Below are 26,262 nucleotides of genomic sequence, written 5' to 3' on the forward strand. Positions count from 1 at the left end.
CCCCCACATTGCTCCAGCCTGCACCAAGCGCCATATTCACCACCTCAGTCGCCAGCTTACTCACCCTATGCTGACAGGTGGCAGCTTACCCCCTCAGTCTCCTCTATGTCCCGGCTCCGTTGGCTAGGCTTCCCAATGCGACTCCTACGTTTTCTCACTCCTCCTCGGCCATTTGGGAAATGGGTCCCATGACCTGCTTCCTGATTGTCCAGGAGGAGAATCAGCGTGATAATAGCTACTATTAATTTGCTATTGTCACACAACTGGGTGGGCTTGTTGCGCAGAGAGCCCCCCCCTTTCTTGAAGCCTATTCGATCCTCTGGCTCTAATGACGTGCTTCAACCTTCCCCCAAAATCCATGCGTCTAGAATCCTGCATGTAGATTAGAATGCCTGATGCATGGATGGGGGGGACTCCCTAATGGATGGGCCACCACTGCCAGGAAGTAACTAAAGAAATGTAAAAAAATGTAAAACAAGTAAATATGATATACTTTGCTATCTATTTACTAATGGCGTGAAGATTAAAAACAATCAATGTTGATTGAGAGTGCATTTCCATGCTGCACAGATGAAGGAGATGCTCTCCACCTCCTGACCTCTGACACTCCCCTGAGCTAACACCATTGGATGATAGTGTACTTTCGTGACATCCGCCTATCCACTTCCGGGTGAGAGGTGTCACAGTGTCCTCTCGTCACACACGTGGGTCACGGCTGTAAGCATGCTGTCCTCCTTGTCTCGCTCCGTCTTCTCTGCCGCCGCCAGGGTGCTGGTCGCTCGGCCGCTGCCATTGCTGAGTAGTCGGGGCCCGGCTGTGTCCGTGTGCCGCTCTATATGGTTACATGGCGGAGCAGGCAGTGCGCTCAGGCCGACCTTCCTGTACCCACATAGAGGATTCCCGGCTGTATCGTGTGGATGTGGGGGATTACACACTGAAGGTGAGTGCGGCTCCTCCATACCATGACCTCTCTCTTCCTAGGATCTCCCAGCTTCTCCTCCCTCCACATAGATGACAAGGTTATGTAGTACGATCACCTTCATGTATGACTGATGGCCTAGCATGGGGATGGGCAGCATTCCTCCACCTGGGGCCCTCTTAGAGGTTATCTCATGGTACACCACCATAGTATGTATACTACAGAATAGAATATACTTCTATGCTTTACACCCACAGCTCATCATTTCTATCTTCAGAGAACATGGTAGTACATTTTTATCATGAAACAAGAACAGGTGTGCACCCCACCTATGGGGGGGCAAGTGCAGAAATGCCCCTTTTACATTGTGGGAGAGGAGAAACTGCGACCTTGATTGTTGGTGGGGGGGGGGATATGACCCCCACCACCCCCCCCCCCCTCGATTGATGGTGGGGGATATGACCCCCACCTCCCCCTCGATTGATGGAGGGGGGGTATGGCCCGTCGCAATGTTGGGTGGGGGATATGGCCCCTCTTGATGTCAGTGGGAGAAGGGGGGTTGCCCCCCTCGATTGTCAGTGGGGGGGGAATGGGGGGGGGGCCCCCATTTTGATCTACCTCTACATTAAAGGTGAGTGGTGTATTGTTGCCTCCAATGTTACGTGGAAGCTATCCACTCACCCCCGTAATACACTGAAGGTGAGTGGAGAAATGCGCCTTTTATAGTTAAATAGGTTGAAAAAATATACAAGTCCTATGATTCAACCAATAGAACCAAATAAAAGCAAAGCACATAATTAGAACACCTCCATAATATATAACCACAGAAAATCCAGAGGAAAACAAAACCAAAAAAAAAACCCCCAAAAAAAGTATCCGATTTGCTCCAGTTGGAGGCATTTGGATGTTTCCTGGATCAACTACACCTGGCATTATCAGTATCCGGTTATATTTTGTGCATTTTTGGAATGCATCCAGCTTTGTTTAGCTCAGTATAACTATAAAAAAAAAAATCTGTTTGGAGAGAGTGAACAAGGGGCCTATTGAAAGATAACTAAAATTAAAAATCAGTATCAGGAGTTACCTGAGCAGAAGAGGGGTCCAAACAGACCCATGCCATTTGTGCCAGGATTCGTGCAGGCACTGTTAGACAATTGACATTGTTCTGGAAAACTTTAGAAACCTTGAAGAACCAGAACCCTGGTAAGATAGTTTTCTCTAGAGTGGGGAATTGCCCATAAGTAGGTATAGAAATGGCAGAAGTGATAATGGAGAGAGTGGTGATGTTGAGGTCAGAGGTAGTGAGAGCTGTCAGGGGGCACAGAAGAGCACCCTTCCTGGAAGCTCGGTTGTTATAGTGATCAGAGTGGTGGTCGAGGCCCAGGCACTCTGACGGGTAACTATTTACTGCCTTCTTTACAGATAAAGGGTTTTAACAAAATATTTTTGCACCAGGATCACTCTAAGCTCAGGAACATGTTCCCTTATACAATGTACTTTGCACTTCTTTTTCCAAAATACTTGTGAAATATTTCTTGTGTAACTCTTCTTTATTTAAGTCCAATGTAGTTTAATGTGCTGTTATATTACAACTTCCATTATTCTAGGAGACAAAGCCTTTGCAGAATTTTTGAGCGATGAACTCAAAGAAGAGAGAAAAATCCAAAAACACAAGAGCCTCCCCAAAATGACTGGTGGGTGGGAAATTGAAGTCAATGGAACAGAAGCTAAGCTGACCCGCAAAGTTTCTGGAGAGAAGTATGTACCACAAACTATTTTTATTAATAAACATAAATATAAAGGGGACTGCTCCATTGTGGGGGAAAAAAAACACTGAAGCTGCCTTCCTATTAGTAAAATACTACGAAACAATAAACCCAAAAAGGAATCGGTGTCATTCCAACCTTAACATAAAACTACAAAAAGGTCCATAAAGTCCATAGTATAACTATGGTAGTCCCACACCATGGAAGTGTCTTCTTCTTGTATCTGATAGGTGTTCTTACAACTAAACACCAATTGCCACCGCCAACGTGAGAAGTGCCCACTCATCATAGCTCCAGTGACCTCTAAAAGAATAAAGGTCAGTAAGAGCTTCAGGGATATTTTGATAGCCCATCCAAATTGATCAGTCTTGCCCCCAGATCTCTAGATAATTATCCTAGTCTCTCTCTCCAAATATTACCACCATAAACCAAAGAAAATGCTATAGTGTAATATTTTTTTATTGCACCAGATTAAAAGTAACAAAAAGGAGTTGCACTTGCATGTAATTGTGCTCTGACGCAGCACAAACTTGTACAGCCTTTAGTGTCCGTAAATGCTGCCGCTTCTCACTCCTGGGATGGGCATGCATTTCACCACCAGGAGGGCCGGTCCAGATGTGACGTCACCCATGAGGCTTCCGACTGGTTTCACAAATCGCATCTTCTGGAAAGCCACCATGGTTTTGTGCAGCTAGATTTGCATAACTGACCTTTGTTCATTTCAAGATCACTGGAGCTATGGTGAGTGGGCACTTTTCACATTGGCAGTAGCAATTGGTGTTTTGTTGGAAGAGCACCTTTCAGATATAAGATGACACTTTCATGTGTGGGATTACCATGGTTATACTATGGACTTTATTTATGGACCTTTTTGTAGTTTTATGTTGAGGTTGAAATAGTGCCCATTTCTATTTGGGTTTATTGAACTGTTTTTATAATCAGCTGTAAGAAATATTTTTCCTTTTAAAGAACAATTCTACTTTTGCTACAAAATCTCCCAAGACCGTTCCTAGCACCCTAAGCTCGGATTCCCTCATCCTGGTGCATATTTTTTTGCATTGCAGATGTAAACACTGTAGGAAGCTACAACTTTCACTCAGAGTTAAAGAGGAACTCCGGGTATTTAGTGTAAAGTGGACATAAAGGCAAAACCGTACTAACTGTAAACCTACTTTCACCCAATTAAAAAAAAAAATCGCTATACTTGTCTATTCTGCTGATCTGATCTGGTGGCTTCAGTGTGTAGGAGAGGCAGTCTAAAATGGAAGCCCCATAGTAAGTAATTCTATGGGTGATGTCACTTCCCAGCTGCTGTTGGCCTTCTCCTGTACACAGAGGGCACCCCTGGAGACTGGACTAGCTTCAGAATAGGTAAGTATAGCAATTCAATGTTTGTGGGAGTAGATTGTTAGGTTTTCCCTGTTGCCATTCTGTACTAAGCCATAATGACATGTCCCTGGTCCTGCAGCCTCCTGGGATACTGGCATCACATCTCCCAGGAGGCTGCAGGGACACAGATGGGGGGGGGGGTGCATTCATTTTATTTTTAGGCTTTTCCTTTTCCCTCTCCTCCCCTCCTCTTCTGCTGCTCTGCATTACACTGTTAAAATCTCAAGGGCAGCAGTGGCTGCAGTTGTATCTGGGCCTCTGCTCCTGGGAACCTATAACTAGCTAGGCCATATATCTAAATTGCCATCTCCTTGCTGAAGGGTGGGGCCATTGGTTTTGTGTCCTCCAGGAATACTCGCATGCACAACTCCCGTATTTGAACAGAATGCATACGGATCATGTTACTGTAACTGGCTAACACAAAGGAATCCAATATTAAGAGAAGTAGGCTTGGTTCACATATATGCGAATTGGATGCATTTTGAACTGCATCCGATTCACATGACATGTGAAATAACATTGATTTTTATTAAAGCTGTTTACCTATATGCAGTGCAAATTTAAAAAAAAGAGTACATCTTCTGTTGTGTTACGGATTCTGTTCAGGATTTCAGCACAAATTGCTCTCCTACTACAGGAGTTGACGCCCTTTAGCTACTATGTATTCTCCAGCACTGTAAAAGCAGCTGTGGCAAAAATCCAGTCCGCAGTCTTGGAAATTTGCATCTGAACCACTGAACAAATGTATTTTTCTTCTAAGTGAAAACTGACATACAGTTTGTACTGGACATGTGTAAACCCACCCATACAGAGCTTTTTTTTTTTTCCCCTCTCTGGATGTCCATCTTTATTTACCAGAATGCAGTTAAAGCGGACCTTCAGTCATATTTTTATTTTTTTTCAACTTTCCATCTATTATATCTTCTGCTCTTGTTTTAACTTTGCGTAGTAAAACTTTTTTTTTCTGCCTGTAAATACCTTATACAGCCCACTTCCTCTTTCTTGTCTGGTAAAAAGGCTAGGCTTATGATATCATGCACAGCTCTCTCGTTAACTCTAGAAAGAGTTTGCCAGTGGAGCTGCCCACATGTCCAGAAGTATTGGACGCAGGTTGTCCGTTTCCTCCAAGAAAATATGGGATCACCTGTGGTGCTGGACCCTAAGTTGTGTATTTTGGGCCAGACGTAGAGGTGGACAAATGCCACACAATATTCATTTGTGAAACATTATTCCTAGCACGTAAAGTGATAGTTCAGAGATGGATGCAGAACGGTTCTAACCCTCCCTTGCTGTTTTCAAAATGAAGTTTTGTCTATAGTTCTACTTTATTACATCTCAGTTGTTTTTTTATTTAGAATGGGATCATCTCGATTTGGGCCTGCCTTAAAGGGGTTGTAAACCCTCGTGTGGGTGTGGGTGTTTTTTTATTTATTTTTGCATTAAGGTGAAAAAACACCTGGCAGTCACCGGCCCCCCAGCCCTCCTCCGTTTACTTACCTGGGCCCCTTCATCTCCTTGGTGGGGATGTGCTTTCCCTCTCTCCATGGGATCCTGGCTCTTGATTGGCTAGATTGATAGCCGTGCAGCCATTGGCTCCCGCTGCTGTCAATCAAATCCAATTGGCGGGGCCAAGTCCAGCATTCGTGTTTGTGGACGCAAATGCTGGACTTGGGAGCATGCCCGCAAGGTAACCCCCTCGGGAGAGCACTTCTGCTAGGGGGTTATCTGATGTGGGGAGGAGCCGAAAGCTGCCGGTGGACCCCTGTAGAGGATCGGGCCACTCTAAGGAAAAACAAACTGCACATTGGAGGTAAGTATATGTTAGTGTTTAAAAAAAAACAAAAAAAAAAAAACAATCCTTTACTATCACTTTAACTTATAAGTGTATATTTAAATGTACATGCTCTTTTATATATTTGTAGGTATCCCAAAGTTTTTTTTTTTTTTTTCTTTTTGGTAACCTTGTAGGATTACTGTGACATTTAATACAAACAACAGCATTCCACCATCCTTCGATGAGGAGTCTCAAGAAGGTCAGAAGGGTGAAGCTGAGGAAGTAAGTTTACATTTTATTTTTATCTTGGGGGGGGGGGGGGACAGAAAGGAGGTCTGTTTTATAATCGTAGGAAATATAACTAAAAATTCAGTTTCTTCACATACCTGTAATGAAGTATGTACCCCCATCTGTCAGGCTACCATATCATGTAGAAATCTTCTCTCCAGTGATGACCGATCCTCTTCCAGCTGCTGAACTTCAGACTCTTAGGGGGATAATGGCTCCAAGTTTTCTGCCCGCTGCAGTGAAAAAGATGCAACATGGACAAGCACCCTCGTCTCCCATTTGAGAAAAGACCATGCATTGGTAACCTGTAACACACAATCTGTGAATGGGGCAGAGTCTGATGAATGACAGGATTCTGTCCCCCCATTTCTCAAATCTTGTTACATGCAGTGCAACCAAAGCATGAGCTTTTTTGAATAGGAGAGAAGGGTATGGGGCTGCTATCGGATCTTTTTCCCTGCGGGTAATAGAACACTTGGAGGTTTTAAAGGATAAGTTCCCTGGATGTTCCAGCATCTGCACCCTGTACATCTGATTTTTTTTTCTTTCGTCCTGTGATCCCCAAACCCACTGTCACAATTTGGAAAAGGGTGTGGATGTGTGGGGCTCCGCCCACGCGTTCGTGTTATTTATTAATTCTCCTGTGAATGGATAGACTACAAGTATCGTTAGCCATTGTGCCTGACAGTTTGTAGTTCTCAATGAACTAGTGAGCGCTCTGGTGGTTCATTGATTCTTCCTGCTTTCAGATAACTACTTGCCTGTATGATGTATGGGCACACAGCTATGCTGAGTCTACAGAAGAAAAAATAAAGATAAATGCACTTTTTTTGTACTGGCAAAATTCAAAAAAAGTGTGTGTGTGTATATATATACATACATATATATATATATATATATATATATATATATATATATATATATATATATATATATATATATATATATATATATATATTATAGTTTTGTTTTACACATTTTTTGGCTTTAAAATGAAATCATGATGAGAGAAAATAAAACTAACCATTTTTTTATTTTTTTCTCCTACAGCCTGAACTAGTTTCCACACCTAACTTTGTTGTAGAAGTTACAAAACTTGATAGCAGCCAGACGTTGGTTCTTGACTGCCATTATCCTGAAGATGAGGTAATGTTCTAACTTCCCTCACAGTTAGCAAAGTGTGTCCATTGGTGTGTGGGTTTTTTTTTTTTTTTATACAAAATTATTCAGGATAAAAACTGTGGATTGGTTATTTCATTTTTTATTTTTTTTCCTTACTATATATAGACCGTAAATGTGCACACCCCAGTTAAGGAATATGCACATTTACTGTGCAAACCCAGCTTTGGATTCATTAGGTGTATTTTGCATACAGCTTGTAGAGGTATGACACTTTTCCTTGCCTCGATATAAGCCTCTTGTACAGCTGCACTGTAAGACACAGGGATTTAGTGACTGCTGTTTATCTGACTGTGAGAACTTCCTGACAGTTGGAGGGAGCAGAGTGATATCATCTGTATACCCCTGCTTATCCTGTCATAGGCTCTATTGCTTAACTGCAATGTAGTCTACCGAGTTCTCTGGGTGTACAGGACCTAGTTATGCTGTTTGCAAGGGGCGTTTGGTTCATAATACTGGTTGAACAGAATTGGCATATATTTTTTTTTTTTTTCTTGTTGAACAACTTTCTTATTTGTAGTTAAACGTTTGTGTCCTATTAGTTCACCTTTAAAAAAAGATAAATGATGTATAAACGCCTTTTCCTTCAGTCTAATTTTAGGATGTATAAAGCCGCAGTAAATCACAGAATATAAAACAGTGTTCTAAACCTACTTGAAAATAATGCAAGGCAGGTACAAGAATGTGTTTTAAACACACTGGTCTTCATCAAATCTTTGATTTGATTCTCAGTAGATCACACATCCCATTAATTTTACCACTCCTGCCACATGGACCAACCAATTAAACCATCTTCAAACATGCTAGCTATTGTAACTGGTGGACAGGAGAAGGAACCAGTATATAAATTAACCTTCTAGAAAATACAACAAAATACCCATAGGAAGCAGGTAAGATAAAACAACAAAACACTTCAAGTGTATCTAAGTTGTAAAATACAAACTGTAAAAAAGCAATTCAAACAATATATACCTGTTGAGGGTTTTTTTTCCTTCACGTGAGATATTCAAATTGCACACAGGTACTTTTCAAGGTAGTAGGAACAATTTTATGGATTTTCACTAATTAGAATTAAAGTAGTTCTAAAGTTTGTTTTTTTGACTTTTTTAATGCAGGGAATGCATTAAAGTGGTTGTAAACCTCAAACATGAAATATGAACAAAGCTGTCAGTGTGAATTACTTTTGACACGTTTTCCTGACTCCAAGAGGAAAAAAGGGTGACATGGGAGGGAACTCCAGCTGATTGACAGCCTCAGCTCTGTTCCTGTGTGAAGGGTGTTCCTGTGCATGCCACTGCTGAGCCCTTTCTTGATCCAGCACTGTCCCCAGCTGCTTCTCTTCTCTCTTCCTGATCTCACATGACTCATGCAGCAGCCATGGACTTTTGCCGCTGTCAGTCAAATCTTATGGGGAGGCGTGGAAGCTGCACTGTGTGTGGCTATGGACGCACACAGCCTGGCTTGGGAGCATGCCCACACATATCCCCATAACATGCAGCTTGCTATGGAGGCAGATGCAGGAGAGGTGGAGTAGACCGTTCCAGCAGGGGATCGAAAGAACATGTAAGCGAGTGTAACCTTTTATTTTAATAAAAATGTATGACTTTATAACTATTTTAAGGCCTTGTAACCTGTTTATCAAAACCAAAAATCCAATAAGCTGCTCTGGCTAAAAGGCTGTGTGTGGGGTTTATATTTTTTTTTTTTTTTTTTTTTTTTATTATATCACCACTTTATCATCTGGAACCTAAATGGCAAACCCTTAACATGTTCAGCCATAAGGTGTTTTGAGACATATATTTTTTGTCACTCCACACAAGTATTTACCCATTCTAGCTTTCAGATCCAGTAACTGGTAGCACATCAGACATATTGAACATTGCATGTAAGACATGTTACCAAATACATTACATTCCTAGTGTTACAGGCAGCATAATGGCACGTTTTAAGACTTGTAGTTTTCAGTACACATGGATTCTTTACTCACTTTATTGAAATGTCATGGCACAGATATTGTAGATCTTTTTCCTAATATATGTACTATACTGATGCCACCCTTTTAAAATGTAACTTTTTGCTGTTCCTGCTGTGTTAAGGTTGGACATGGCGAAGAGGAAGAGAGTGACATTTTCACTATCCGAGAGGTTAGCTTCCAGCCCACTGAAGAGACCGATTGGAAAGAGAACAGCTATACTCTTGGCACAGATTCCCTTGATTGGGTTGGTATAAATATTTCTGCCTGATTTTAACTTTCCTCTAACCTTTTTATTAAAATTGCCTTAAGGGCCGGTTCACACCAGAAATTGCACAGGAATGTGCTTATGTTCCTGTGCGATTTGAGTGCAGTGTGTTTTCAGTCTATATTCATTTGAATGGACTGAAATCCATTCCAAAGTAGTGCATGCACTCATTTTAAAAGCACATGCAAACTGAAACGTATGGTACTTTTGGTACCATGTAATCCAGTGCAAGCAAACACGTTTGCCATCTGTGTTTGGGGAGTTGTTAATGTTACACTTACACCTGCTGCAGTTTGCAGACACAGCGTGCTTTGAAAACTATGCAGGAAATGCGCACCACTTTGCAATGTGAACTGGCACTAGGTGTTCACCATCCTCCTTTTTTTTTTTTTTTTTTTTTTTTTTTTTTTTTTTTTTTTTTTTTTTTTTTCCCCCCACATTGGTTGCTTGAGACATAATTATACAGTATATTACATTAAAAGATAAATTCAGGTTTAACAAAAAAAAAAAAAAAACTCACCTAGGTGGATGTAGCATCAATTGATGCTGCATCTTCCACCTTTGCATTGCCGTGATTAGCATACCGCTAATCACTCAGTTCTCCTCTCCACTCTGAGCAGACTTCATTATGATCACCTGGTGCAATATTAGTATGGTTAAGATAAAAGCTCCAGTTTCTGCATCCCTCAGTGTCCTCACCAAAAATGGAACTCCTATTGTAAGGAAAGTACAATATTTGTCTTGTATCACAGCTTAAACCTTTGCAGAATGCAATGAGTTAACCAATAGTTTCAAGGGGAAAAGGGATTTGGTTTTAGTCCACTGAAATACTCAGAACATTGGGGATTGCAAACTCTCAATATTTATACCTGCACATTAAATGTAATCTATTGGCTTTCCTCTGTTTAATTCATCAGATATGATGGAAAAAATTAATTGTTTTCCAACCCCTTGCATTTGGTCTTTAAGCTAAGCTGTTATACTTGTCTTCATTTCATACACGATCACATTTTTATGTCTGGTATAGTTTGTAATGTGACATGCATATATCTGAATTGTATATAATTTTCTTTTTTGCAGGCCCTTTATGACCATTTGATGGATTTTCTGGCAGACCGCGGCATTGATAACACTTTTGCTGATGAACTTGTGGAACTCAGCACTGCTTTAGAACATCAAGAATATATTCATTTCCTTGAGAATCTGAAAAAGTTTGTTAAATGCTAAACATGTTAGAATTTGTTTTTCTTATGGTGTTAAGTGTATGCCATTTTCAGTGAAAGCTTATAGGTTCAAGGACTCGGAGAAATTCACTTCAGTGAAGATAGAGGTACAGGGGCTGCCGTGGCTGACTTTATTTTTAAAGGTGCAAGCACTGTATCCTGATCTTTGTTGATCCTCCTAGTGCATTACTGATCTGAAACAACCATGCCTGTAGTGAATTCTGAAATTTGTTAAATTCTGCTATTAGTGATTTGTTTCAGGTCAGTGACTGACTAGTTAGTAAAGACAGTTCCTAGTCTCACAGGTTTCCTATAAAATTGTACACCCAGCTGAAATGTCATGTCTAATTTGTGTTTACCATTTCCCTGGATTACTTGGCAGAACATTTCTTCTTCTTTTTGAATGTCTATCAAATTAGCTATGGAAATGTTTTCTGTGGGTTTATGCCTTTTTGGAAAGATAATTAAGTAGTCTGTACGGAATTGGAAAACCATTTGACAAGTTTCATTTAACAGCTATAGAATATGGCAAAAGTTACTGATAATGTTGAAGTGTCCTATAGAAAATCCTGCTATATAATTTTTTTTTAAATTTAGCAGTATGTTCTGTGCACTTTTCTTTATGCAGTTCAGAATCTGTACACACACTTTTTTTTTTTTTTTTTGTACAAGTCCCATTAAAATGTTACCTTCTATTTGATGGATTTCTTGATTATGTAACTAGTGTACAGTCTGTATAGACCTGGCCTAAAATTCAATATGCAAGAAGAAAATGTGCGAGTTGACATTAAGATCATCAATTTTATAAAGAACATCCTCTTTGAAGGAGACCTAGGCATTGGAGCTTTCCTACCTGTAATTCCACTTAACTAGTTCAACATGGACAGATTGTTTTAATTAGCCAAAGGGGAAGAATCTTTGGTAAATAGGAGTGATCTGCTTTGTGTTCGATGTGTCTGTCAGACACAACACAGAATGCAGTTCAGCAGGAGCTCCCAGCTTAGCTGAGTTTGGGAAGGAGGACTGTTATCTCTGCAGGCTATTCTCTTGCAATCACTACACCAGATTTTGACAGGTATCTGCAACAGTATACAGAAAACCGTTTATAATCCCTTTTGTTAATTTGGAGTAGGACCACTCGTGCATGAACACCAACACAGTTTAAATGCATATTTGTTTCTTCTGCCAGATCTATAATGTTCAAGTGATCTCAGGGTTGAGGGGCAGGTTTACCCTTGTGTGGAGAGTTGGGTTTCTATGCAGAAAAAAAACACAACATTTATGGTGCTCAGTCCACACTTTAACATAGCTGAAGAGTTGTGAGGGAAAACTTTTTTTTCTCTGTACCACTCTGCACTTTAAAAGCAGTTAAACTCAAATTCACTGTAACCTAATGCAACAGAAGGTAAAAAAAAGTTTTCTAAAAGATATTGCCTTGTATCGTGACGGCTTCCTGAAAATGTGTGTTAAAAGCAGGTGAAATGCATGAGTTTTAGTATCAGATTAGGGTACAAGGAGCCAGCTTTATATGTTTGAAGCAGAAACACTTCACAAAAACGTAGGAAAAGGATGGTGCCCAGAGTTGCGTTTGAAAGGTAAAGCAAGTCTTGCAGTTTACATTGGAGGGAAAATATAGTCAATTTGTAAATGGTTAACATTGTCTACCTGACTTTCACATTTCTTGTTTACTTTTCATCAACAATAAGGCACTTACATCTAATTTGACAACCTGGTACAAACCAGCAGAGTGGGAAAGTGGGTTGGACATTTTTGCCAACTTGTTTTACTACATAGAGAACTGTAAATTTTCTCTTTTCTGAAGATCATTTCGATGATTAAAAAGTTGGTCCAGTTCCAAAGTTTCTGATTACCCCTGGACTTGAACTACACTTGTCCTGATGCATTAGGACTGTCCAGTCTGGCTTAAGGTGCTTGTTCACACCATGCATGCATCATGGCCATATAATGTAGGGTTAGTGCAATGTATTTAAAAAAAAAAAAAAAAAACAATACTATACATTAAATGTAAATTTTTGCTGAAAAGGTTTTTTTTTTTCCCCCTGAGGAAGCTTGTACCTGCTGACAAGCCCTGTGGCTTTCTACCCATAAATTCATACAGGCTCACTGTTGAAAGCTGCAGGACTTGTAAATGAACTATGAGAGCATCATTGGCTCCTTGCAGTTCATTCAGAACTGCAAGCCACCAGCCATGGTGGTAACTAATTTAGTCACAAGAAATTGAATGACATGGCTGTGTGTGGGGGAGCTGTGTTGTATTTAAATTGTGACCGTGGGTTTGGGGAGGAGATCTGCTACCCACTATCATGGGGGGGGGGGGGGTTTACTAGCAGGAGTTGGAACAGGTTTCATACCAAATATGGTATTAACATGTTCCAAAAAGGTGAACTTGGCCTTTAACTTTATCAAAAAGCATTCAACTATGCACAACATATCATTGGAAATCTGTAAAGCGTGAACCTTGCTTTGATCACTGCAGCTCAACAAATATGGTGTTGAGTAACCCAAGTGAAAAAAAATTAGCTGCACACCAACATCCATCCAACAGGTTTATTGAAAGACTGCCATTATAACATCATCCACCCCTTGGTCTGTTTTAGTCCTGGTGGCAGTCTTTCAATAAACCTGTTGAATGAATGTTGGTATGCAGCTGTTTTTTTTTCTCTCACTTGGTCTACATGTTCACCATTGTGAACCAGAGCTAGCAAACCATACCCTTCTTTTAGTGGATTATGCTCATCTGGAGCAGTGATCTCCTGGGGGGGGAGGGGGTAGCCCTGATACTTTTCATGGAGACACAAAAAATAGGCATGATATCTTAAAAAGGTCAATTCCAGGTATTATTTTATTGGTCCAAGCTGGATCTATAACGATGCATAAACCATACCTGTGGGATCCCTCTAATCTAGAAACGCTAGTTGAGTGATCTCCACTTGCATACATGTCCCCAAGCACCTGCTGCATTGTGAGTACAGAAAGTCAGCGTAGTTTCAGCAGAACAGTGGGCTATTTGACTCAAGTGTATCTGGTACAATGTGGAAATGAATGATTTTTATTTTGATTACTTCCAGTCTACACATGCTTGAAGTTTGTAAAGATCCCCACACATTTCCATCCTTGAATTCTGTGACGTGTATTACCTATGCCCTGTGCATAGGCATTGCTGTGTTACATTTTGCAGAGCCTGCCTTCTGAACAGTACAAGAAATGCTGCTCGCGGGCAGCAAGGTACCACATGATTAGTCTTTACAGATCGAACATAAACAGCAGTGGGAAAGCTACAAAGCATGCAGGCTATCCAATGAGTTGTGGAACTAGATTAAGCTGTGATTGTAGCCTTCTTTAATTGCAGAAAAGACACTAGTTCTTTAGCTGATCATTGATTATAAAGTGATGCTAAACGATATTCTTACCTACACACACCTCCACTACCTAATGGTCTTGTAATTTTCATAAAAAGGTTTTACTGTGTTTTGCCTTCTTGTAATGGCCTCTGACCAACTTACCAGACCTGTCCTTACAAACTTGTGTGATTATGTGTCAGTATTACCTTATATATCACAGTCAGTCATTCAGGTTATTATCTAATAAGGTAGTTTCTTGAAACTATCAATGCCCCCTGCTGAGACCACTGCCTGTGAAAGGGAATCCCACATCCTTGCCGCTCTTACAGTAAAGACCCCTATAGTTACATATTAGGTGATAATCCATTGCACCCCTATCAACAATCCATGATCCGAACGGGGCAATCCGCGGGCTCAGCCTTAGTAAAGGCCGTGGCTTCAGCCTAGCTTTGAAGCAGTGGCCATCTTGCTACACCCAGGCCATTTACAATGTGATCGCTCCATCAAATGACAGAGCGATCACTTATAAACAAACCGGTGTCATCTCATGACACCAGCTCCTTCCTCCTATCTACAGTGGAGGGGGGGGAGATCAGTGTCAGCAGTGCTGCATCTGTAGTGCCCACAGCGCTGCTGTGCCAGCCATCCCTCCATACCCAGCCAATATTACAGTGGGGACTATATGGTGATGGAATTTTCACAGGTTTTTGCAAATTCAATTATTTGCTGATCCAATCCATGAATTTTTTGATCCATTGCACCTCCTCCCAGCGCACACACAAAAAGCAAGTTTACAAAACCACAGCCATCAGTTCTGTAACTAGTTTCACACATTACAGATGCATGGGGGGGAGAAGAATTCATCTCACTGCTTTCAAAATGGGACTTCCTGAACACCCCTGACCCTTCAATGCAATCATGCGCTTTATTGCACTGGCAGGTACATGATAGGAAAAGAACACAAGACAACGTGTGCACATGAGGTGTAAGATCTGGTTTAGTGCAACAGTGCCAACAGCACAAAGGAGGACAATCTCTCTAGCCCCACAGTGAAACATGGTGTTGGCAACATCATGCTGCGAGGATGTTTTTTTTCTGCAGTCAGAACTGGGAAACTGAGTTGAGGGATGGCTGGTGCCAAATGCAGGGATACTCTTGAGCAAAACCTGTACCACTGTGTGATTCGAGAACACACACACACACTTTACCGTGAGCTCAGAAGGCTAAACATGGATTAAGCAAGAAGGTTTTCCTTTCAGGGAGTCATGCTAGGTGGCAGTTGCCTCCCAGACCAGGGGCTGTGAACCTGGGGAGGAACTGTTACTTTAATGGCCTAGGAGTGGGAACTCTTCCTGAAAACCAATTTTCTTCCAAGGTTACTTTGAAAGAAGCCACCAGGCAGTTGAGGTGGATTCCTATCCTAGCTGGTCTTGGCTCAGAGGTACTTTACACCTGCAGACCAAGATTCTTCACCATTGCACAGTTGGGGGTAGATGCAGACATTGCTGTAATTTCAGGCATGGTTTCACTGACCCTATTCTGGTGGAAGTGCAGGTATGGGTGGAAGTGGCAAGGTATGGGTGGAAGTGGCAAGGTATGGGTGGAAGTGGCAAGGTATGGGTGGAAGTGGCAAGGTATGGGTGGAAGTGGCAAGGCTGTTACGTTGGGGAAAAGGCAGTCTGTTTAACGGCAACCTGGAATTTAGGTTGCGGAAGATGCATTCAGTAACAGTGGCAGTCAAGGGCAGGCACCCAATCCACACTTTCATGCTAGGACCTGGCACGTAGACTCCAAAAGTCAGCTGGCAGGATGGAGGTGGCTGATCAGCAGAGCACACCATTTCCAGCCCTAAGGTAGGAAAAGAGTGGAATTGTATACCCCTTTGCCTGGTTCTTACTTGGTGGAGGGAGCACCAACTTAGGCTAGGGGAATGCTTGTTTGACATGGTTGGCGGCAAGAGGTTTTGTTCTTTGGTTCAGATATGCTTTAACACTTGGTTCTCCATTAACAAAAAAGGCCTAAAACCAGTTAAATTTACTTTATTTAGTCTTTAAAAAGATATTTACATTAAGTTACAAAAGAAACTGTACATACAAAAATAGACTTTGAAGCTATAGTCATCAGTGGAAGCCACACAAATTCACAGTTCAGTCTAGATTATGACTGCCATTGCATCGCACACCTAAAATAAAAAGAAAAGGGGGGGGGGGGGATGAGTCATACATACATTTACTTTGTGGCCACCACCAAGTTTGCCATTCTACAGTGAAAAGTTCAACTATTAAAGGCCAAATAAACCCTTACAATTAGTGAATGTAAAAACTACAAAAAATAAATAAAAAACTCATTGCAGGCATAGGTTTAGATTGCATGTTTGAAATTCGGAATTGATTCACCTGCAGTGAACGTCATTTCACTACATTCTAAAACTGGTCCCAAGTGAAAATAAAGCATTTAAAAAAGGCTGGTCATGGCAATAAGACAGTCAACATTACTCAACGTTTCTAGTCAAGGCACGCTTTAAAATTACAATCTTGAGGCACCCCATCAACACATTTAGGCCACCCAACAATAATGGTGATTTATTCTTACAAAGCAAATACTGTTATACACTAGTACTGACCAGCTCTTTAGCATCCATCAAACCCCACCGCTGCACTGCTAAACTAGCCTGCCCTGTGTCTGTCAGACTGTTTCCAAAGCAGCGAGTCCTCTGCATTGTACCATGCCGAGATCCTTTTAAGAAAAAACAGCATCCAGGAAGTGCATCATGTCAGTCACCAGAAGTCCTCCGACACCATTTTGGTACACCCAAAGCTGGGGAAGACACAAGGAAGATGCCTCTGCACACAGGCTGGAAATGGGAGTTGCTGCTGCTAAACCACCAGGGAATCAAGTAACCCAATACATACAGGAGGGACCTTCTCAGTCTATAAATATAGAAAAACCACACTAGACATGGCCACAACCAGTCCTGGATATCACCAACAGAAGGTAGGTCCATTGACCAGTTACTAGAAAAAAAAAAAAAAAAAAAAAAAACACACACCACACGCACACACTATGGTGTGCTCCTGGAGCATCTGGAAACAAAACTGAAGGTCAAAAGGAGAAGGCAGAGCCAATTGCGTAGCTGTCCTGGAAGATGGGGGAGAATTTTATTCTCATTTCTTGTTACATCTCCAGTACAGGAAGTGATGGAAAATTGCCTCAGCTGGCAACAGACCACAAAACATAACTTAATACCTCTATACTCCATATACAATTTCTCTTCAAAACATTCACATGAACACAGTATATTTTAATTCAGACTATTACTGTATACTTACAGTGCAACTCATAAATAAACTGGACACTCCTTCAGCATCTAGGACAACTGAAAACGCTGGATGCTCAGAACAGCCGTTAGCATGTGCAGACAGGTTTACCTCAATTAATGATTGCAGCTTTTCACTGTTCATGCCTTGAGACTGCAACAAAACAGACTCCAAGTTATAGCCAACACTGATCAGTTAATTGAAAGCAAGGACAATATATTTAGTCTCTGCGCGGGTTTACAACCTGGTATTGTCAACTGAGCTGACCTGGCATTATCTAGACAAAACAGCAAGCCTAACAATACATGAACCGTAAATGGGCATCTGAGAATAGGTAAACATTTAATTGTGGGAAAACATTGGCAGCAACTAAGCAAATTGTTACAATACCTTGGAAAACATTTTTGCATGCTATAATAAATTGACTCATGCCTTCGCTAACGACCTCTAGTTTAGCAGCAGGCCAAGTATCTCCCTCTGGTCATACACATGGACAAGAGAATTGGATTTTACTACCTAGAGTTTCTGGCTATTAGGATGGTTGTCCTTAGAATAGTAGAACAGTAACACTGAGGGGTGGGGGAACCCAGGTAGAGTTGGGCTTTAATAAATGTAAATGGTCTTTTACATGCCAGGAATCAGGCTCTTAGAAGATACAAAGTGCAAAAATTATTCTCCCGAATGAATACTGTTAAAAAGCTACATAACCGGTTTTTGCCATTTCAGGCAGTGACTACATAAAAATTTTTAACTGCAACATACATAAAAAGTTACATCATAAGAATCTACTTTTATATGCAGTTTCAGTGAACAAGGCTCAGTTCACACTAGCCGACTCCAAAGTTGTGCAATTTCCAGTGTAGCTTTGACACTTCAATGTCAGAGCATGTACAAGTCCTATCAATGTAGTGCAGGAACCTTTTCTGAAGTCACAGTGACTTAAGTGTCATTGGAATGGCTCTGAGATACAAGGCATTTCACATGTCCTATGACTTTGGCTCTTCAAGTTGGATCCCAAGTCCCAGGAGTGTGAACTCAGCCTTAAAGCAATTCAGACGGTAATTTTGCTACTACAAAAAAAAAAATTATATTGACACATGCACTTTTAAAATGGGTGAGTGTCACGTCTGTTCTATAAGGCATGAATGCTAACCACTAAGCCATTTACTAAAGACATGCTCCAGTCTTGTTCACTGCAAGGACAGTATATAAAAAAATAAAACCACACACACACCACATCTCAGACTTGGTGCCAATAACAAGCTGATGCTGACAGCCCCCTGTAGACAGAAGTCATAGGAGTCTAGGAGAACTAGACCAAAATACATGGGTAACCATTGCAGACCTCTTTCTGAAGATCGTTAGACACAAACTTTCCCTCTATAAAAGTTGTGACGTAATTTTTTATGCCATTTGTGACACCCATGTGGGCAAAAGTACTCCTAGGTTTTCAATTGCCAACTTTACAATTCAGATAATATTGAAGAAAATAAAATAAATAAAAAGCTACCAGTCCCAGCCTTCAATATCTAGTCACTGAACAAAGTTGCAGAAACTAGCAAGTATACTGAACACTTGCATACCAGTCCAGCAATGGAAGCCCTACATTTCTTCATTGTGGGGAGTGATGGGAAAGGCTATCCATTGTGCCATAGCATTAAACAGTGCTGCACTATGACAACCCTACAGCTAATGAGCCATCTAGGGAATACACATAAAAACCTCACACAAGATCCCATAAAGCCTTCCAGTGAAGCAAGAATGCTTTATTGGATATTTGTCAACAACAATTCTTACCTTGCAATTGATGTACACACCGCACTGGCATAAGACAAAGCAACTTGTTACGGTTAGGTAGTTCCTGAAAAAGACATCAGTACACATTTCTGTAATATTGAAGATTTGATAACAAACAGAACACTAGTTAAGAAATACATACCGATTACAGACAGGGCACACAATGAGATTTTCTGCACTCATTCCTACAACTGAATCTAGACAGTCATCCTCAAACTGAAGGATGCTTTCGATTTCTGCAACCATTGCCTGCTCTGGAAAGATAAGCAAAATGGTAGATTAACATTGAATCTACTGCATTCACACATTAAATTGCAGACTTAAAGCAACTGTACCTTCAAAAAATAGTTCCTGTCTGATTTCTTCCAACGTTACCAACTCATCTGGATCCTGCAAGATGCCCAGTGCCTAAAAATACATGAAAAGTATTACCACTTCAGCACTCTCACCTACAGTTGTGCTCATAAGTTTACATACTCTGGCAGAACTTGCAATTTCTTGTTTTTTTTGTTTTTTTAATAGAGAATATGAACGATAAACCAACTTTTCACTTAACACCGTGTATTGCCCCCTTTAACATCAATGACAGATTGAAGTCTTGTGGATGAGGCCCTTTATCTTGTCAGATGGTAAAGCTGCCCATTCCTCTTGGCAAAAAGCCTCCAGTTCCTGTAAATTCTTGGGCTGTCTTGCATGAACTGCACATTTGAGATCTCCCCAGAGTGGCTCAGTGATACTGATGTCAGGCTGAGATGGCCACTCCAGAACCTTCACTTTATTCTGCTGTAGCCAATGACAGGTCGACTTGGCCTTTCATTTTGGATCATTGTCATGTTGGAATATCCAAGTACGTCCCATGCACAGCTTCCTGGCTGACGAATGCAAGTCTACCTCCAGTATTTTTTGATACCATACTGCACTCATCTTATCAATTTTGACCAAATTTCCCATGCCTTTGTAGCTCCCCCCACATCCCCAAAACATCAGCAATGCACCTCCGTGTTTCACAGTAGGAATGATGTACCTTTCATCATAGGCCTTGACTCCTCTGTGTAGTCTAGTGTAGTCTTTATGGTTGTGGCCAAAAAGCTAAATTTTGGTCTCATCACTCCAAATGACTTTGTTTGAGGCCGTTTGGCATATTGTAAGCGGGATACTTTGAGGTATTTGCATAGTAATGGCTTTCTTCTGCCAACTCGACCCAGTAGCTCATCTTTCTTCAAGTGCCTCTTAAAACAGCAACACCTGTACAAAAGTCCTGTATTTCATCTGAAGTCATTTGTAGGTTTTTCTTTGCATCCTGAAAAATTTTCCTGGCAGTTGTTGCTGAAATTCTAGTTCGTGTACCAGACCGTGGTTTGGTTTTAACAGAACCGCTCAATTTCCACTTCTTGATTAGAGTTTGAACAGTGCTGATTGCATTCTCAGTTCCTTGGATCTCTTTTTATACAGTTCAACTACCGTTTGCCGCAGATCCTTTGACAATTCTTTTGCTTTCCCCATAACTCATAATCCAGAAATGTCAGTGGAGCACTGGATGAAAGATGCAAGGGTCTGCCAGGATTCAAGAAACTCATTGAGATAGATATCACTCTAAATTACAAGTGAACAGATCACAGATGAGGATGGTTAACTTTAAAGGCCAAATTGCCTTTGTGTCAACTTGCATGCATGTTATCAGGCCAAAATCACCAGGGTATGTAAATTTTGATCAGGGTCATTTGAGTAGTTTTTTAAAATCACAATGACAACAGAAAAGTGTAAACAATAAATAAATGGCTTCAGCCAAACACTAACCACGAGTGAAAGAAAAGTGTGATTCATATTCTCTGAAAAATGGCCAATAAATCAAATTCTGCCAGGGTATGTAAACTGAGCACAACTGTATATAGCTCCTAGGCACAGCACATTTACATTCTGCAAAGTGGAGATGGGAATATCCAGCTGATTGACAGTCTCAGCTCTGTTCAAAGACAGGTATTTACACCCACTTCCGGGCATAGACTCCCGTGGGAGTCTGTCATTTCCTGTCCTGCCGCGCTGTCTGCTGGGACACACACGGGTCCCAGTGACAGCGCAGAGAATTCCTATTGCACTGCGCGACTCGCGCATGCGCAGTAGGGAGCCAATTCGCTTCACTTCTCGATTCCCTCACCTAGAATGGTGATGGCAGCAGCCGAGAGCCGAGCGATCGGCCTCGCTGCAACCCGGGACAGGTGAGTGTTCATTTATTAAAAGTCAGCAGCTGTAGTATTTATAGCTGCTGGCTTTTAATATTTTTTTGTAGGTGGAATCCCTCTTTAAAGAGGTGTGAGAGAAAAAAAAAAAAACACATTAGAAATTTTTACTTTTTTCATGCACATTGAATTTTTTTTTGGGTGGAACTCCACTTTAAAAGTATATCTAAAACAGAGGGTTAAAACCAATGTCTTTTCCCCTCATTTTATCCATGTACACAAGTGAGGGCATCCTTTTCCAAAGCTAGCTGGGGAAGTCCCCTCATACAGTTGCCATAAACACCATTGGGGTGGCTTTGTAGCAGGAATTATACCCCCTGTCTCTTTCAAGTCAACGGGACAGCTCTGAAGACAGTTGCATCAGGGTAGTGTGAGGTCCAAGGTGTTAAAGCGGGTAGTGAGGAATGGAGGATGCAATACAAGGCCTCCTCTCTACCCGTCAAATGCTCTGAAGAGTGGTCCAAACCTGGGTCATGCTTCAGAGAGCAAAGCTAGTGTAATAAGACTAATGGAGACAGACAAAAGAAACGTTGCCTTTAGTCCACTTGTGGACTGCCCACCATACTTTAACTGCAGCAGGGCGGCCACTCTGTGCCAGATCATGTACCTAGTACGTGATCTGACACTTGCTGGTCTGGGGTGCGTGCACTGCTAGCAACCCCTCCCGGTGTTAAAACACAGCAGAAGCCCAGTAGCAGGTACGACAGACTCAATGTCCACTGGCACCTGCCAATTACAAAGGCAAAACATCAATCTGCCTATGTAAACAAGGCAGATTGTGGTTCTGTCAGAAGGGAAGGAACTGACCTGTGTTCCTGCTTTGCAGAAACACCGGATCTTTGCCTTCCCCTAGTCAAAGGGCCTCCAACAGAGAGTAAGCAAGTAAGCACAGGCTAGGTGCACAGTTATCCCTTTGATCGCTCCTAATGTGAACCACTTCTCAGCCAGTGTCATTAGTACAGTGCATTTTTTATTTTTATTTATTTATTTATTTATTTTTAAGCACCGACCAGGGTTAGTGTCACTAGTCCCCAAAGAGTGTGTTCAGTGTCCAATTTGTCCGCCATAATATCACAGCCCCCCTATAAGTCGCTGCTCACCACCATTACTAGTGTCATTTGTAGACACTAACTTTTTGCACAAACCAATATACACCTATTGGGATTTTTTTTTACCAAAAATATGTAGCAGAACACATAGGCCTAAAATTGATGAAGTAAACCTTCAGAGAGATAAATTGGTCAAAAACTTAATAATGTTGTTATAATAAATTAGGATTAAACAGGGAAAAAAAATAAATAAATAAAAAAGCGAAGGTGGAAAAAGTTAGCTAGGGTTAAAGCGGAGGTCCACCCTAAAGTGGACCTTCCGCTCATCGGAACCCTCCCCCCCTCCGGTGCCACAATCGGCACCTTTCAGGGGGGAGGGGGGTGCAGTTACCTGGATAATCCAGGTAACTGCACCCACTTCCGGGATAGCTCTCTGCGGAAAGGGGCGTAACTTACGCCCCTTTCCACAAGTGCCCGCCCCTTCCCGCAAGTGCCCCGCTGCCTGCTGGGAAACACAGATCCCAGAGGCAGCGGGGACCGTCCTCATTGCGCAGCGCGGCTCGCGCATGCGCAGTAGGGAACCGGGAAATGAAGCCGAAAGGCTCCATTTCCTGATTCCCATACCCAAGATGGCGGCGGCAGCACTCGAGTGTCGATCTAGAGATCGGCTTCGGGTGCCGACATCGCAGGCGCGCTGGACAGGTAAGTGTCACTATTTTAAAAGTCAGCAGCTGCAGTATTTGTAGCTGCTGGCTTTAAAAAAAAAAAAAAAAAAGCGGAGTCCCGGTGGACTCCCGCTTTAATAGTTAAAGTGCTTGTAAAGGCAGAAGATTTTTTTTGGTTAACAGTTTCTGGGTCCCTTAAAGGCAGATTAAACAGTACAGCGCTTGTGCAGTGTAATCTGCCCCCCTTTAAACTGGTACAAAAAACAAAAACCAAACACCTGAACTTGCCACTTCCTGTATGGCTCTCTAAATAAATCATAATAACCAGGGTAGCACCGCCCTGATCACTGTGGTCAAAGTACCTCCCTCTCCATCATACGCTGTTCCCTCTGCTCTCTCCTTCCTGTCATCCCCACCACTATTCTCGTAAAATAAAATTAAAAAAATATGTTTCACTGCCAGCCTATTAGAAGCTGGCATATCACGCTGTAGTTTTAAACAAACAAGCAGTGTAACTACCCAATTTCAGCTGTCTTCAGGCTGGTCATGTGACTTGCGTCCGGTTTACAGCTATGAGACCCGTCTTCTGTAGAGGAGACGAGTGGCCACATGATCTCCCTGGCTGACGTCAGAGGGAGATCACAGTCCCTCCCTCAGAAGCCAAAAGACAAGAGCCACCAGTGATGCGACATGCCTGAAGGCAGCTGAAATTAGACATTTACACCACCTTTTTTTTTTATAACTACAGACAGTGTGCTATGCCAGCCTCTAATAGAGGGGCTGGCATAGTTTTATATTGATGGGTTAAACCCTTTAATGCAGTCTGTGCAAAGCAGCCTCCTCTAATACTTACCTGAGGTCCATCTAGATCCAGCGATGTTGCAGAGGTGTCTCGGCTGCCCGGGACGCCCCTCCTTATTGGCTAAGACAGCAGGGTGGTGCCATTGGCTCCTGCTGCTGTCAAAGTTAGTCAGGCAACAAGAGAAAAGGGGCGGGGCCACGACTCAGTGTCTGAATGGACACAGGTGAGCTCTGGCTTGGCTCAGGTGCCCCTATAGCAAGCAACACAAGACTTTAGAATCACAACGTAAAGCAGACCTTCATGACAAGATACCCCTTGAAAGCATAGTAAGCTTCCCCCTCATTATGTTCCTACCAACCACAACACATGTGGCAATAAGAGTGAGCTTTAAACACCCATAGGCTGCACATATTTGTCTGTCCGTGGCAGCCAAAGTTTCTGTCCTAAGAGCAAACTCCCAGCACAGTGACTGAGCATTCAGAGATCTACTGGTCTCTGGTTATCAGGAGCTGCCAGGGACAGCCCGTCACCAGTAATTACAATTGGCAAGTCTGTACCACCTCTGATGTAAAGACCTAGTTATAGGGCCGCAGGGAAGAGATTACCTGAAGAAGAAAAAAAAAAAAAAAAAAAAAAAAAAAAAAAAAAAGCAGCACTATTCCCCCCCCCCCCCCCCCCTAACCCTTGTTACAATCCACCTTACCTCCATTCTTATTTAGGAGAAAGGACCAGCACCCTCCTGGGAAACCTACATCAGATATCCCAGGAGGCATTGCTGGAGAAGGAAGAATCTTGCCCCAAATCAGCAGGGGACTGGCATGGAGAAGCAAGACCTGGTGTGCAGTAGATCACAACAAAATCAAAACAATGTTGGATGGGCTGATGAGGAGACATATTTGTTGAGCACAACCCAGCAAAAAGGAACACAGTTTTACAATAAAGAAGCCAAGAAAGCCTGACAATTTGACACACATATGAACGATACAGTGTAACTGTTACATTGTATCACTTGATTCCAGTGCTTAGAAGGCTTAAAGAGGAAGTAAACCCTTTCAAACCACTTTGACCTACAGGTAAGCCTAGATTAAGGCTTACCTGTAGGTCCAAGCAATATCTCCTAAACCTATATGGTTTAGGAGATATTTGCCCGAAAATGGGCACCGCTGTCTACGGCGCATGCGCCGTAGACAGCGGCGCGCAGGCGCACTAAATGCGGCAAGTCCAAGAATGGATTTGCCTAATTTGTCGACTCCCGTGCGCATGCGCGGGAGTGACGTCATCGCGGCTTCGCCGAATGGCAGCGGCGAGACGCGACTCCCGTGCGCATGCGCGGGAGTGACGTCATCGCGGCTTCGCCACTGTGATTCGTCGGAGCTGCGAGACGCCACCAGCAAAATGTATGCAGCGGACTACAGGGGACAGCGGCGACTTCGCTGGCTCCTGTGTCAGGTAAGTGACACATAATGAGCTACTATGCGATGCATAGTAGTCCATTATGCTTTACCTTTGCAGGGAAAAAAAGAGGAAGTAAACCCATCAGGGTTTACTTCCTCTTTAAGCCCCATACACACTATCAGATTATCTGCTGAGTTTTTCCTTCAGATTTACCAAAACCATATAATATGAGGACAAACCTTAGGAGTTTCAATGTGTATGCAATCATGCAGGCACTTCTACTACATGGTTTTGGTAAATCTGAAGGAAAAACTCAGCAGATAATCTGATAGTGTGTATGGGGCTTTAACCAGCAGTGCACACTTCTACCCTCCTCCTACCATTACCTGTGAGATGTTCTCCTTCCTCCATAGAGAAGGAAAGCTCCCACTGCTGGCCTGCATGGCTCTCCATTCTTCTTCCATCACCTCCTGCACCAGGAAGGACCCTCCAATACCTCCATTCACTCTCTCCCCCACTTGGCGGAACTTATCCAGAAGTTTGGAGCGGTTGCTCTTCAATCTTTCCACGCACCTCTAAGAATAGAAATAAAAACATCACAGTGCTGAGTAATGAGACATGCATGACAGCCCAAGCCGCCTGATCACCATGCACTAACGTCATAATAACCGTGCACAACGGGCTCCAGCGTACAAAAGCCCACCCTGCTCCCCATGACATTACCCTTCTGTAGGTCTCCTTCCATGGTGGAGTGGACCCCTTGTACAAGGCGCGATGTCTCTGCTCAGACTCCATCATACACTCCCACTACCATGTACAGCGCAGCGTCCAGACACTCCCATTTAAATGCCCGCCCCACG

The 26,262-nt window shown here is 42.3% G+C and overlaps 2 protein-coding genes across 2 annotated transcripts; one reads left to right on the forward strand and one right to left on the reverse strand.

Annotated features, from left to right (window-relative positions):
* The first annotated feature begins 657 nt into the window (after positions 1-657).
* Positions 658-11,473, forward strand: C1QBP (complement C1q binding protein). Its single transcript, XM_077482390.1, has 6 exons — positions 658-940; positions 2,527-2,677; positions 6,043-6,130; positions 7,187-7,282; positions 9,412-9,534; positions 10,636-11,473. The coding sequence occupies exons 1-6, from the start codon at positions 724-726 to the stop codon at positions 10,780-10,782; spliced, it is 822 nt and encodes a 273-aa protein (XP_077338516.1). The 5' UTR covers positions 658-723; the 3' UTR covers positions 10,783-11,473.
* Positions 11,474-16,163: 4,690 nt separating this feature from the next.
* RPAIN (RPA interacting protein) lies at positions 16,164-26,262 on the reverse strand. Its single transcript, XM_077482391.1, has 7 exons — positions 26,126-26,262; positions 25,789-25,977; positions 19,590-19,662; positions 19,397-19,508; positions 19,255-19,318; positions 17,470-17,610; positions 16,164-16,322 (listed from the first exon to the last, which is right to left on the reverse strand). Exons 1-7 carry the CDS (start codon positions 26,198-26,200, stop codon positions 16,293-16,295), a joined length of 684 nt encoding a protein of 227 aa, XP_077338517.1. The 5' UTR covers positions 26,201-26,262; the 3' UTR covers positions 16,164-16,292.

This window comes from Lithobates pipiens, unplaced genomic scaffold (assembly GCF_037356315.1).
Source record: "Lithobates pipiens isolate NorthernLeopardFrog02 unplaced genomic scaffold, aLitPip1_a1.2 Scaffold_16, whole genome shotgun sequence".
NCBI lineage: Eukaryota > Metazoa > Chordata > Amphibia > Anura > Ranidae > Lithobates > Lithobates pipiens.